At 42.0% G+C, this 14843-nt stretch overlaps 1 protein-coding gene across 1 annotated transcript in view; it reads right to left on the reverse strand.

Moving 5' to 3' along the window:
- Positions 1-14843, reverse strand: part of TMEM132D (transmembrane protein 132D) — a 481452-nt gene that overhangs the window by 341749 nt on the left and 124860 nt on the right. Inside the window, exon 2 of the mRNA XM_042441697.1 lies at positions 5196-6087. Within this exon, the coding sequence (XP_042297631.1) occupies positions 5196-6087 (892 nt within the window). The remainder of the gene's footprint in view (positions 1-5195; positions 6088-14843) is intronic.

Here is a 14843-nt window from a genome sequence, read left to right on the forward strand (position 1 = left end):
CTGAAGATGCCAGTCACAGATGCTGGCAAAATGTCAGGAATAAACTCCTCTAGAACATGACCACAGAGCCTGAAAAACCCACAAAAAACTATAGATGCCAGCCATGAAAGCCTTTGACTTCACAACCTTTGCAAGCTCTACACTAGTGTTCATTGAGGTCAGTCCTTTTCCTATATCTCTACAAGTTAAACCTGGCAGGAGAAGACTACACACACACAAACTCCCCCTTGGAACAAATATTGTTACACTCCTGCAGTGCTCCACTCCATGGCTTGCATTGTTGGTGTTCAGAAATTTTAAGTTAATGCTAGGGTTTAATTTAAGATGGCTAATGGGAATTTTCCCTAAGGGATACTCTGATACAAAATTCAAAGATATAGCCGTGTTAGGGCCCGAACAGACAGGCCAAAATAAAGCTGCTTCGGGTCACTTTGAAGGTATGCTGTTTAAATGACACATGCATCTTAAGAGGCCAGAAGTTGTGCCAAAGTCACGCTCCAGTCCTTATGTGCATCTGAGGAAGTGGGCTGAAGTCTACAAAAGCTCATGCTGCCAACTTCTTTCTTTCAGTGAGTCTCAAAGGTGCTACAAGATCTCCGATGACAAAAGTCTCACTAGTTCCCTGCTTTAGCACACCAAAGAGCCAGCACACTTATCACGCTTGACAAAGCCTCTCTTCTCAGTCCCACAAAGAACCATTTGCAAGCATGTGGAGAAACAGCATACCCTCGCCCACGCCTTGGGAGTGAATGAAGTTTTATGAAGATGGTTTTCAAATAGCTCTTTTTGTGGCAGCGCGGCGGAAGAAAGGCATTTCAAACATATGGTTTTTGCATACCTGAAGAGGGCTGCTTAAAACAGCGTTTTGGAAACTTTGGGAAGTGATAAAAAAGGGGTTTTATTTATGAATTAAAATAACTCCAAGACGATGGCACTCCCATGACAGTGGAGATCTGTTACATTATAAGCTTCTCAAATGCTCAGCAAAGTCTTTGTACTGTATTCTAGGCAGGTTTAAGAGTATGGCATACCTCTTAATTTTGCCACGGGTGGCACTTCTGTCTGCCTGTTTTTAAAGTCAGGCTCTTTGTAAAATGAAGATGGCTTGAAATTCTGTGTTTCTTTTTTCCTCTTTGTATTTTTGGCATTCCACTTCATTTGAATCGGTTTTCGTATTTAGTATTAATGTGTGTTTTCCTTAAGACATTTATTGATGTGTTCTTGTCTCCTCCACTGCATTTTCCATTATTTATTGTTAATAAATCATGCTGGATGTTTTCTTTGCCATAGCTTTTTGAAGAGTTAAATTATTTCAGTGCTCAATTTTGCATTTTTGGGGGCTTATTTGTTGTAGACAATGTACCTCCTCCTCTGCTATAGTAAAACACGGTGTTCAAAGAGGCTTATATAATTTAAAATCAGTTGACTATGGTATATCAATAAACCATCATGGATTTCATTCTTGCATGTTAGAATGGGAAAAAGAGCATTCTCTTCTCCCAAGTGGGTGAAATTTTGGTGCACTTTTCAGTGATTCTTCACATTTCAGTACTCTGTCATTTAAATTGCATGGGGGTGAGCAAAAAACTTTGCTTTTGGTGCAAAATGTAACATTAAACGTAAAAAATATGGTATCTAGAGCTACAACCAAAGATCCGCAGGGAAAAGCGGGATACAAATAAATAACAATAATACAGTCGGCCCTTCTTATACACTGATTTTTTATACACGGATTCAAGCATCCACGGTTTGAAAGTGTTCAAAAAAAGTATAAATTCCAAATATCAAACCTTGATGTTCCATTTTTTTATAAGGGACACCATTTTGCTTTGTCATTATATTTAATAGGACTTGAGCATCCACGGATTTTGTTATCCATGGGGGATCTTGGAACCAAACCCCAGCATTTAACAAGGTCCACTATAGTAGTAGTAGTAGTAGTAGTAATAATAATAATAATAATTCCTGTTGTTTCTGGGGACCAAAAAGCACTGATCTTCAACTCTTACATAGAGATGAAAAATTCCATAGCAGCTCATAATTTTTTGAACAGTACATCTCAGTGTGTTAAGACATCTTGCCCTTTCTTGCTGAGGGTGGTAACATTTGCAAATATTCTTTACACGCCTAAAATCCTTTTAAAATAAACAAGGAGGCAGAATTGCCCTCCACTAAGAACTTTATGGCAGAATTTCCTTTGGAACTACAGTCTCCCTAGCGTGACTGCATTCAGTGGTAGAAGTAGATTGGACCCTTTAACTGGAGCAATTTCTCAGACTAGAGGCAAACCTAAAGACCCCTGGAAGGCACTGCACCATTATTTGGAGCTCCTTCCGGGGCTGGTTGTTGGTGAAGCAACAGTTCTGCTTTGTTCTTAGAGGGCTCCAGCTGTAGCTCCCTGCGGAGCATCGAGAGTGTCGCCAGCATCTTGAACTCCTCCTTTGTTTTGCTCTACCACAACTGGAACTTTATTTTGCTTTACTTCGTCTGACCCCACTCTCAGTTGCTGATATTTGGATTGTACCCTGTTTCACATCATTGGACACTGCTTTGCCAAACTCTGGGCTCTTGCTGAGAAGCTATAGCATGGACCAAAACCTCCACATTGCTCTACCTGACTAGGAAAAAAAATTAAAAGCACTGACTCATACAGAGTTGCAAGATTAAACCTCCACAAAAGCCTATATGTTTGCATTAGGAGTGATCAAATGATCCAATCACACCTAATGCACAGACACTGAAGGAGACAAGGTCATAGTGGTAAATCACACAGAGATTCAGGAGGTTGCCACCCTTTGCTCAGATGCTTTGGTTGTTGTTGTTGTTATGGATGCAAGCAATGGATGCAAGCTACAGGAAAAGAGATTCCACCTCAACATTAGGAGGAACTTCCTGACAGTAAGGGCTGTTTGACAGTGGAACAAACTCCCTCAGAGTGTAGTGGAGTCTCCTTCCTTGGAAGTCTTTAAACAGAGGCTGGATGGCCATCTGTCGAGGATCCTTTGATTTGGTTTTCCTGCATGGCAGGGGGTTGGACTGGATGGCCCTTGTGGTCTCTTCCAACTCTATGATTCTATGATTATTATTATTTCATTACTTTAATATCAGATACTACAGGCTAGTTGGGATGCAGTGGCTCTAGTGGTTAAGACACTGACTCTGTTGATTGCCAGACGGGCAGGTTGGCAGTTCGAGGCCCGAGTGCTGCATGATGGGGTGAACTCCCCTCACTAGTCCCAGCTTCTGCCAGCCTAGCAGTTTGAAATCATTCAAACGCAAGTACAGTCAGCCATCCCCATAGGCAGGCTTGCCTTCTGTGGCTTTGAACTTATGCAGAAGGCAAGCCCCGGCAGAAGCAATGGGGTGCGTACCCGCACCATGTGCCCCGCATGCCGCCGCAAGCACATCCCCCATTATTTTCTATGGGGCTTGAGCATACACTCTTTTCCCCATATGTGGGGGGGGGATGGATCCGCTGCGTATGGGAAGGGTGGACTGTAGATAAATAGGAACCACTTCAGTGGGAAGGTAAACAGCATTCTGTGCAATCATGCTGGCCACATGATCACAGAGTAATCTCTGACAATGTTGGCTCTCTGGCTTAGTAACGGAGATGAGCACCGTCCCCTATGGTCTGACACAACTTAACAACCTTGTCAATGGGGAATTCCTTTACTTTTACCTTTCTTTCTTTTTTTTTACTACGGGCTATATCTAGCTTTAATATCAACAAGAGTACGTCTGAATGACAGGGACTTATTAGTAATGACTTACATATGTCCTGCTCATTCTAATGGATCTGCTCTAGTCTAATGGATCTCCTCTTGTGTTTAAAAATATGTTTAACCCAAGGGCAGGAATTATGAAGCCTTCCAGATGTCATTGGACTGTAATTACCAGCATTTCCCACCATTGGTCATGCTAGAAAGGGCTGATGGGAGTTGCAATCCCAAACCATCCGTGGGATGGAACATGATTCCCAGTCCTGATTTAGTCTCATCAGTGCAGTGCTATCAGAGATCACTCTCACTGAATTAACTGGGACTCAGTATGTGCAAGACTGCAAATTGAAGCATAGGACTTTGCTGTAAAGTATCCTACAAATAGGCAATTTGAGGATGCCTGGTCACCTGTTTCTAACACTTGCCACAAGAAATCAAGCCATCATTCATTCATGCAAAACACACAAACATCCACCGATGAAGATGTAACTTCTGAAAGTTCCTGCCTAACTCAGCTCTACTAAAGAAATATCCAGTCTTCAAAGTCGTGACACTGCAAGTAAATGCAGGGATGTGACAAGAATATTGCCACGATTTTGGTTAAGACAAGCCCTCCCAGGACGATGAAATAGCCTGTTGGGGACTCTCTATTCCTTGCAAGTGATCTCACCTTTTACGTGAGACCAAGACACCAAGCAATGTTGGCTGTTCATGTTTTGCTTAAATGCCTCTGCAAAACCAGTATCCAGCACAAAAAGCTGACTGAACACAAAGACCCAACCCACAATGGTACTACTTGGACAACTCCACGCAACAAGGTACAGTTTTCAGTTTTGCACATATTACAAAAATGCACAAAACCCAGTCTCAAAAATGCACAGAATCTCTTTGAAACAAACAAAAGAATCTTAAAGTCTCATAGCAAGGATTCTTTTTCTGCATTGCCCCATTTAGCATTTGAGAACAAATCAAATCACAAATAACATACATGCAAATAATACATCATCCACCAGAGCTTGCCCTATTGGGGGATGATGGAGCATAGTAAATTCTAATGTAACAACTTTGTCTCGGATTTCAAATTAGAAACAGCGATATGAGTGCACCACTGTTTTTAAAACCTCATCTCCCTGCATTTATATGGAAATATTTCAGAAGGGATTTTAACATTTATACAAGAGAATTCAACAGAACATATTAATCTGAGAGCCCATACAGACAGGCCAAAATAAAGCTGATTTGGGTCACTTTGGAGGTATGCTGTTTAAATGACACATGTGTCCTAAGAGGCCAGAAGCTGCGCCAAAGCCACGCTCCAGTCCTAAGGACAGGGCGCAGCTTCTGGCCTCTTAAGATGTGTGTGTCATTTAAGCAGCATACCTCCAAAGTGACCCGAAGCAGCTTTATTTTGGCCTATCTGTACGGGACCTGAGTCTTAAGCAAACTCATCTGAGTCTTAACCAATTGCCTTACCTTAATGTGAACTGGTCCACTGTTGAATTCGGAGCAATAGATACCACAAAGGTCAAGACATCTCCCTGCTTGACAGTCTTTGGTATATACTGGATAGCAATGTTACTATCCAGCCGCATTTCACTCAAGGAAGGGCTGCCTCTTGTCTGATACAGGAAAACACTTCCAATTCTCTGCAACGGTGGCCCTGATTCATCAATATCATTGCGTCCAGGTCTGATCCCATTGTTTTTCTTTGGGTCCTCCTTTGCACAATCCCCTTTCTCATCTCCTTGTTGGATAGCATAGTAAAGTTCTACTGGACTCCCTTCTGACTGATTCAATAGTTTCTTACGGCCTGTGACCACTGTGGGTGGATTAAACCAGCTGGGAAGGAGTCCCAACTCAGCCACACATAGTCCCAGGTCCCCCTTCAGTCTACAGCTACCTCGGACTTCCCTCGTCTCTCGAAAAGCAAAGACCCTTAAGCATGGCAGCTTTTCAGTGACACTGTAATCATCCCAGTCCCTTCCAACAATATAGAACAGAATTTGGACTTTGGGCCGGCTTGGATAGATTTTGTTGTTCATGATGTACGCCTTCAGCTTCCAGTTAAAAGAAAACTTGGGAGCAGTGGATCCAAATGGATTGGAAGGGGACAAAAGATCCTGGGGAACCACTTGCTCGATGGAAAAGGGTCCATAAGTTGCATTCACGATGGGCGGCCTCTTCGATTTATAAACCAAGAAGGATTCCACTCGGGACTGAAGACTAGAGTTCCTCATGATATCCTGGTTGGCTTCTTTAAGAAAGAAGGAGACATCTGCATTATGGATGTGATAACTCACAGGCAAGTATGTTGGCAGCAAGGAGAACTTCTGGATACTTTCCAGGATCCCCCGGCTCTCTGTAACTGGGAAAAGGAAAAGAGAGTTTAGAAGTCTTTAAAAGTAAATAACTGTATCTCTACATCTACATCTATTAGGGATATAAAGATTATTTGCCATTTTTCTCGTCCTTGATGAGAAAGTGTGTCGAGACAACAAGATATACTGTCAAATTGGCAACTGACATGAGATCTTTCACCCACTGTGCAAAAGCAAATAGATGAGTCTTCCATAAAAGTGTTGGATGAGTTGATCAAGCACCCTGTCCTTTGGCATTTGCTACATGCATGTGTACAGTTTGCTTAATGGGAAAAATGGACAGGTTTTGTGTAAGTCTCTGCAAGAAGACTTACACAAAACCCATCTATTTTTCCCATTAAGCAAACTGTACACATGCATGTAGCAAGTGCCAAAGGACAGGGTTCTTGATCAACTCATCCAATGTTTTTATGCAACAAAGCAACCACAACATGGTTTGATTGTTTTTACAAAAAGCGGGATACAAATAAAAGTTTTATTTTATTTATTATTAACATTTGTTTTCATCATTTGCACTACCTGTGCAAATTTTTAAAAAAATCTGTTTGAAATTATGTACAAAAATTCTCACCATTTCAGCCAGGGGAGGGGGGTATGATAAGCAAGATAGGCAAGGATTTATATATTTTAAGATCTTTATATATGTATTCAGCCATCTATCTACACAGCAGGGAACAACATAAGATCTGCCTTGGATTAGGCCAAAAGTGTTTCTAGTGTAGGATCCTATTTCCTACAGGTGCCAATCCGTATCACATACCAAAAGTGGTGCATTAATGCTATGCGTCTTTCACCTCATGAACAGTGCTCTTCTTATGTCTTTACTAACATTCTCTGTAGCCAAGGTCCCCGTAATCTATTTCTTTGCTATATCCCTTTTGGAATGTCCTGTTCCTTTGTGTGAATGGTATGATGGACTAGAAATATGATCAATTAATGAGTAGATGGAACTAAAGCCACAACTGTTTCAAATGCTCCTTACAATAACCTGCTGCTTCTCTCTCTTAGTATCCATGCATAAACGGACACATACATAACACAAGAGGCGCAACAAGGACAAGGTCATGCACAATTTTTGATGGCACATTAATCAAGTGAGTTAATGAGTGAGGCCAGTACCCCATGCAAACTCCAAACTGAGCCTTTTATCACTAGCCAGACAACAGTTTCAACCACAGAGAGAATTCCTTAAGGTTGGGCCCAACTATTCCTTTCCTTTTAGAAAAGTACTGTATGTTACATTTCTATTCCTGTTGTTCAGTCTTAAGAACTTTCCATGGGTCATGAGAGGAGAAGAGGGGGGTTGAAATGTATGTGATGCAATCTAATTGCCATCCTCCAACCAGGGTTAGCAAACAGTAGAAGAGATCCAAAAACTACCCAGTGAAATCCATAGCCGAATTTCATATGATGGGGACAGGCCTTCAAGGCTGCATCTGCACTGCATAAATAATCCAGTTTAACCCAACTTTAACTGCCACGTCTCAGTGTTATAGAATTCTGAGAATGGCCGTTTTGTAACACATTTAGCCTTCTCTGTCTGAGCTCTGATGCCACAACAAATGACAATTCACAGAATTCTATAGCATTGAGCCATGGCAGTTAAAGTGGTATCAGACTGGATTATTTCTGTAGTGCAGATGCAGCTGTGATTTACCACTGATAGAGTCTTATCAAATCAAATCAAATTTATTACAGCACACATCCAGCATAAGGAGCCTTTCCTAAACACACATGAAGTCCCCCTTTATTTTGCAATTAAAACAGCAGTGAAGATGGGAGAGAGCACATAACCTTGTTTTCATTCACAGCTACCATCCATATAGAGGCCATTCTTTTTCTTCTCCACCAGCCTCCAGTACTGAAAGTTAGCTAACTGGAAGGCAAACTGGAAGCAGCTAAGCTTTGCTTACACCCTGAAAAATACTATGGCTCGCCCACCACTTGATTTGTGCTTAGTGTTGGCCTGGATCATTGGGGAAATGCTGAGGTCAAAACCCTTTTACACACATACAAAACAAGCCTCCAACCCAGACCTAGGAAAAAATTACTTTATGGACTTCAACTCCTGGAACTCCCTAATCAACATGCCTACAGAACCTATTTGAAGGACAATATTAAGCATCTTAGGATGCTTGCATCATTTAAACAGCATACCTCCAAAGTGACCCAAAGCAGCTTTATTTTGGACTGTCTGTACGGGCCCTTAGATAGTTCCTTTAAAGTCCCTCCTCCAGAAAGGGTTACAGTGCCCTCAAACTTCATCCTGGAGAGATGCCCTAAAAGGTGGATAATATGGATAATAGTACAATGGGACCTTGGTATCCTCACGGGATCTGTTCCAGACCTCCTCACACAAATACCAAAAACTGTGGGACTTCAAGTCCCATTGTCCCCAATAACAGTGTGACTGTCCACAGATCTGCCATCCACAGATGCTTAAATCTGTGTATGACAAGTCCGTGGATACCAAGGCCCCACTGTAGTCCAAGTGGTCCAGCATAATCAATAGGGGTACACTCCCCCCCTTCCAGTTCCTGGAGCAGGTAATCCACCAAGGTGACCAAAACTGACCAAAACTGTCTTCTTCCCATTGTCAGGCCAATAGATTGAAATGAATCTAGATAATCCAGTTCATCCAGGAATACCTGGAACCAGGAGGTCACCACACACTATAGCACCTGGGATGCTGAAGACTGGCTCATAGTTATCCAATATGATGGGATATAGAGAAGGCTTTTTCAGTATCAGCCTTACAACTGTCTCCTTTAGTCATGTTCAGACCTTTTCTTTCAATAAGGAGTCACTGATCACTTTATCTGCTCTGCTCATCCTCTAGCCTATTTAAAGAGCCTGGAAGGTCAGGGATCTAGCACATGGGATGCCTCTCACCTGTATCCAAGCTATTTCATCTGCAAAGTGAGTACATTCTTCATAGCAGGCTGATGGATTGTCTCAGTTCTCTTGTGGCCCAGATTTTAAAAGATTTTAAAAGAACTACTGAAAGTTCCTCTACTCCCAGATCACCATCATCCTGTCCAGCATAGAAAACAAGGTCTACAACATGCCCAGCAGCATTGAGTGGAGCCAGATACTACTTGAAACATACCCATGGTTGTCATGATGGACGTAAAGTCTGAAGCCAAAGGGACTTCCAACACTTAGAATCACAGAATCATAATGCTTGTCTTGCACTGGAGGCAAGTATTGCAAGCCACTGAGATTCAAATTGTGAAGCCTGGATCTATAAACTTCAGCAACATTGCTAATTCTACCCAGTGAGTGTTGAATCTTCCCCATCAATGGGGTGATTCATCTGCTCTGAATTTTATAAGAGCAGTGGTTAAATGCCTGTACTGCAACCACTCACTCACAAACCACAAGGTTGTGAGTTCAATTCCAGCCAGGGGCTCAGGGTCGACTCTGCCTGGCATCTTTCCGTAGATCGCTAAAATGAGTACCCAGCTTGTTGGGGGCTATTAGCTTACACTTTGTAAACTGCTTAGGGCAGTGATGTCCAAACTCTGGCCCTCCAGGTATTCTGGACTTCAGCTCCCAGAAGCCTCAGCCACCTTGGCCAATGGTCTGGGATACTGGGAGCTGAAGTACAAAAACCTGGAGGGCCAGAGTTTGGACATCACTGGCTTAGGGAGTGCTTAAACGCACTGATCAGCGGTGTAGAAATGTACTTGCTATTTGCTGTTGCTATTACTCTAGACCTCAAAGGGCTATCTGCATAGCTTCTTTAAATTGGAACTGAAATCCAAAGCAGATCTGCTCACCTACTGACCCACCCATCCTGCAAGATCTCCATTGGCGGACTATTCGCTTCCGGGCGCAATACAAGGTGTTGGTAATTACCTATATAGCCCTAAATGGCTTGGGCCCAGGTTACTTGGAGGACCGCCTCTCCCCATACAATCCGCCCCGCACAGTCAGATCAGCCAGGAAGAATCTGCTAAGGGTTCCGACTGCGAGATATGCGTCAACCTCACAAAGGGCCTTCTCTATCTTGGCCCCCAAAATTTGGAACACCCTTCCCGATGATCTCCACTCCACCACCTCCCTGGATCTCTTTAAAAAGAGACTTAAGACCTTCTTTTTCCACCAAGCTTTCCCCCATGTGCCCTGATATTATATGGTCCTCCCCCCCCCCCCCGATGTGTATCTGCATCATTGACATCAACTCAGCTGGCTTTGATTTGGTTATATAGCTTTTTAAATTGTAATTGGTAATTTGTTTTATTGTTCTATTTTATTGTATGTACATATTGTATTTTTAACGTGTACTATTGTATTCTCTGTATTTCTGTGCACCGCTTTGATCAATGTGGAAAAGCAGTATATAAATAATTTATTATTATTATTATTATTATTATTATTATTATTATTATTATTATTATTATTATAAGAGAAACCATCCTCCATTGTTTGTAGGTCTTCTTTCTATCAGATATGATAGGCATGATTCTGTCATTCCCCTATAGTGCAGCACGCATTAGTACTGTAGGTGGAAGCGGAACTCCTCCATGGGAGAAGTAGTTCTTACTGCTTCACATCATCCCCACCGCTATTACTACAGTAGTCCCATGCTATCCATGGAGGACCCATTGTGGACCCCCCCCCACCTCCCTACAGATAGCAAAAAAAGTGGGACCTCAAGTCCCTTTCTTTTCAATAGGCATGCATGCACGGCTGCATGCATGCGCATCCATTTAAAAACCTGGGGCTTGCCATCCGCAGTGGCTCAAATCCATGTATGGCAAGCCCACAGTTGGCGCGGGTGCACTATATTAGATTATGAGGATGAGGATGGTGGGCATGGAAGCATAAAGCATGATTCAAGTTTGTATCAATTTAGAAAAGAAATGAGCTTCTGTGATCATAAGTTTACGAAACGCTGATCTGCAGAAATGGGGAAGAAGGCACAGAAAGTGTCACACACCAGCCTTTTAAAGTTACTTTTAAAGTTACTGTCAACTCCTCACATTTTGTGAAAATTTATGACATCCCTTTGTACTCTGTTTATGTTAGTGTTTTAAAGGCTTGTATAAATAGAGCCCTGAAAGGCTGTGGTTATGATCAGCTTGCTTAAAAAATCGTAGCAAACCACACAGGCACAAACCAGCACCCAAGGCATGTAGAACCATAAAAAAGAGAAGCTCTCCAGCCCTGTCTGTTTGCACAGGGATGGGATTCTGGTGTATTTCAAGAATGTCCAGACAAAGTTTATGTCTGAGGTCATTTCTGAGCCCAAAAAGAAATAGCTAAAGTCAACATAGGATTTACACAAAGCTCCTTCGGCTCAAAACATCACAATTTAGTGGCAGCTGGCAGCTTCCATATCAATGGAACAGTGAATCAGCAACAAGTTTTTGCCCAAACTTTAAAAAAGCTATCCAAGGTGCTAAATCTTATTCCCCCCCCCCCAAAAAAAGTAGGTTACATTACATCAGTAGGTTCATTTAGCTCAGACTAAATCGGTTTGCTACTCCAGTGACATGCAAGCCATCAGCTACCATTGGCAGGATCCCATCCAGTTCCTTGCATCAAGCAACAGCTGGATTAGACCAGTGATGTCCAAACTCTGGCCTTCCAAGTGTTTTGGACTTCAGCTCCCAGCATCCCAGACCATTAGCCAAGGTGGCTGAGGCTTCTGGGAGCTGAAGTCCAAAACAACTGGAGGACTAGAGTGTAGACATCACTGGATTAGACAGTCTACAAGGGCTCTTCGAAAATAGTTAAACAAAGGAGTAGCAGGGAATCTTCCCTAATGTGTTCATATGGTAGGACATCCTAAATTTTAAAAAGCCTCATAGTTTAATTTGGAAGCTATTGGGTTTCATAAAACAATCAATCAAGAAGGAATGGTTAATGAGCCTACAGTGGATTGCAATGAGAAGAGAATTAAGGTGATGGCGGAGTGATGAAATACTTTTAAGGAAAGATGGTAGAGGGGAGTTCTGCATATTAATTATGTGAAAGAAAGTGACTTAATTATCAGTAATAATCTCTTTTCTGATTTCCAGCACTATTTCCCACACTTTTGGAGATATTTGCAGTATAATTCTCGCTTTGCTTCCTCGTTCTTTTCATTTTCTAATAATGCAACGTTGTTCATTACTGGTGCTGCTTCACACATTAAAGAAACCACTTTCTGGATTTCCCAAAGCATACAAAATGTGTACTTTGCCATGTTGGTCTACTAGGTAACAAGCACACACATCTATTAGCGTGGTGGTTCTCAACCTTCCTATAATGCAGTCCCTCATGATGTGGTGACCCCCAACCATAAAATTATTTTCGTTGCTACCACTAGAAGTACGTGTTTTCATAGAATCATAGAATCATAGAATCGTAGAGTTGGAAGAGACCACTAGGGCCATCCAGTCCAACCCCCTGCCATGCAGGAAATCCAAATCACAGCATCCCTGAAAGATGGCCATCCAGCCTCTGTTTAAAGACCTCCAAGGAAGGAGACTCTATCACCCTCCGAGGGAGTGCATTCCACTGTCGAACAGCCCTTACTGTCAGGAAATTCCTCCTAATGTTCAGGTGGAATCTCTTTTCCTGTAGCTTGCATCCATTGTTCCGGGTCCTGTTTTCTGGAGCAGCAGAAAACAAGCTTGCTCCCTCTTCAACATGACATCCTTTCAAATATTTAAACAGGGCTATCATATCGCCTCTTAACCTTCTCTTCTCCAGGCTAAACATCCCCAGCTCCCTGAGTCATTCCTCATAGGGCAAGGTTTCCAGACCTTTCACCATTTTAGTCGCCCTCCTTTGGACACGCTCCAGTTTCTCAATGTCCTTTTTGAATTGTGGTGCCCAGAACTGGACACAATATTCCAGGTGGGGCCTGACCAGAGCAGAATACAATGGCACTATTACTTCTCTATATCCTGCAATAATGATATATTTTCAGAAGAAATATCTGCATATTTATTTGTTCTTGGATATACTATCTTGATGTGTTATTTCACTATGTTTATTGTACATGCATACCAGTCTATCACTGGAAATAGAAAAACCACCAATCATGAATCCTATTGATCAGATATACAGAGAGCAAATTGAGGAAGTCGAAGTCCTGCAGTGTGACACCACGCTCATTCTAAGTTCTGATAATTCATTTTCATATGCCTCCATCCATGCTATGGTAATCTGACCTTCTCTCAGATTCATATTATCATGCACACTAGCTGTGATGTTGCATTTCACTGTCTTCCTAATCCTTTGGGGCTCTTTCTTTTCTAATTATCACAATAAGCAGATTTGGTCTTCTTTCTCTCAGCTTGATCTTTTTTTCCCCATGCATGATACCATCTGCCTAATAGGCTTTTCTATCCAAGACTGTTATAGTTTATTCTGCCATTACATCCTCAGGGATCTTAATACATGTTTTCTCTTCATTAAAAAAAAAACCCTTCTTGTATATAGTACATTTGAGCAACAAGTTTCCCCTCCCCCCAATATTACAAATAAAAGTTGTTTTTTCATTGTGCAATAGGCTTATGTATTAAATTGCCATTCATCCCTAACATAGAGGGCATACACTCATTTCTCGGTTGAAAATGTTCTTCCTCCAGACACATATTGGCCAAATGCTGGAAGAAAAGTCTTATTTGCATGTGGCAATGTAAATCTTATATTGCAGGTTCAGTTTTACAGAATTTGATCCATATCACTTTAATTGCGACATCAGAGGTTACAAAATTATTATAGTATTTTTATATGACACATGAAAATTGTGGAAGAAATGTAGTAAATAAGAGCTTGCAAAGCCATGTAATGGCTCAATTTCTGTACAATGGTGAGATACAAACTGCCATATAGTACGTCTTCTATACGTACTAGGATTAGGAAGGGGCGGTGCTTCCACACACCCCTAACCCTAGTACATATAGAATATACGTACGTATAGAATACGTACAACATGGCGGCGCCCCTTCCACATGGGGGCCGCCATGTTTACGTACTGGACGAATAGCGTCCAGACGTGTCACGGCGCCTATGACGTCGCGAATGCGCCAGCGGCGCCTCGCAACGTCATAAACGTGCCGCAAAAAGAAGCTCCGAAATGGAGCTTCTTTTTTGCTCCGTGCGGGAGCCGCGCGGTTTGGCTGCTGCGGCTCCCGCACGGAGCAAATGGCGCAGGCGGGAGACCGCCGCAAAGCAGCGGTCTGTATCCCACCTAAATCTTGTTTCTTCATTTATGGAAAAAGTAGAATATAGGTGATGGTGATAACAATAATGATGGCAATGATGGTTCAGATATAGAATAAATTATTTGTGTTTAACTTACTATGGATGTAGAGTTTGGATCAAGAATAAGTTACTTGTATCCACTTGCCTTGAATGTGACTTAACTCAGTTCTGCAAAGTGGAAATTTATAGAGTTGAACTGTTAGTTCTTATTGAAATAAAAGAAATGCAAATTTTCCACTGTTTTTAATGTTAGGGAAAAAGCAACATGGGATATACAGTGACTGAAATAAAACATGTATGTGAGAGTCAGGATGACTCAGCGGAAGCGGTTGGAGGCCACACGGGTGTAGAAGGTAATGTAATTGGCAGGTCCTGGATGCCAAGGACAGGGATGCAAGGTGGATGGTTGAACACACCTGAGAATTGTTAAGTGGACAAGGTTAAGATGATGAAATCATTAATTGTGGGATGAAACAAGAGAACCAATGAGAATGGTTGTACACGCCCACTGGGTGGAAACTGACAAGAGTGGGTG

This window comes from Sceloporus undulatus, chromosome 10 (genome assembly GCF_019175285.1).
Source record: "Sceloporus undulatus isolate JIND9_A2432 ecotype Alabama chromosome 10, SceUnd_v1.1, whole genome shotgun sequence".
NCBI lineage: Eukaryota > Metazoa > Chordata > Lepidosauria > Squamata > Phrynosomatidae > Sceloporus > Sceloporus undulatus.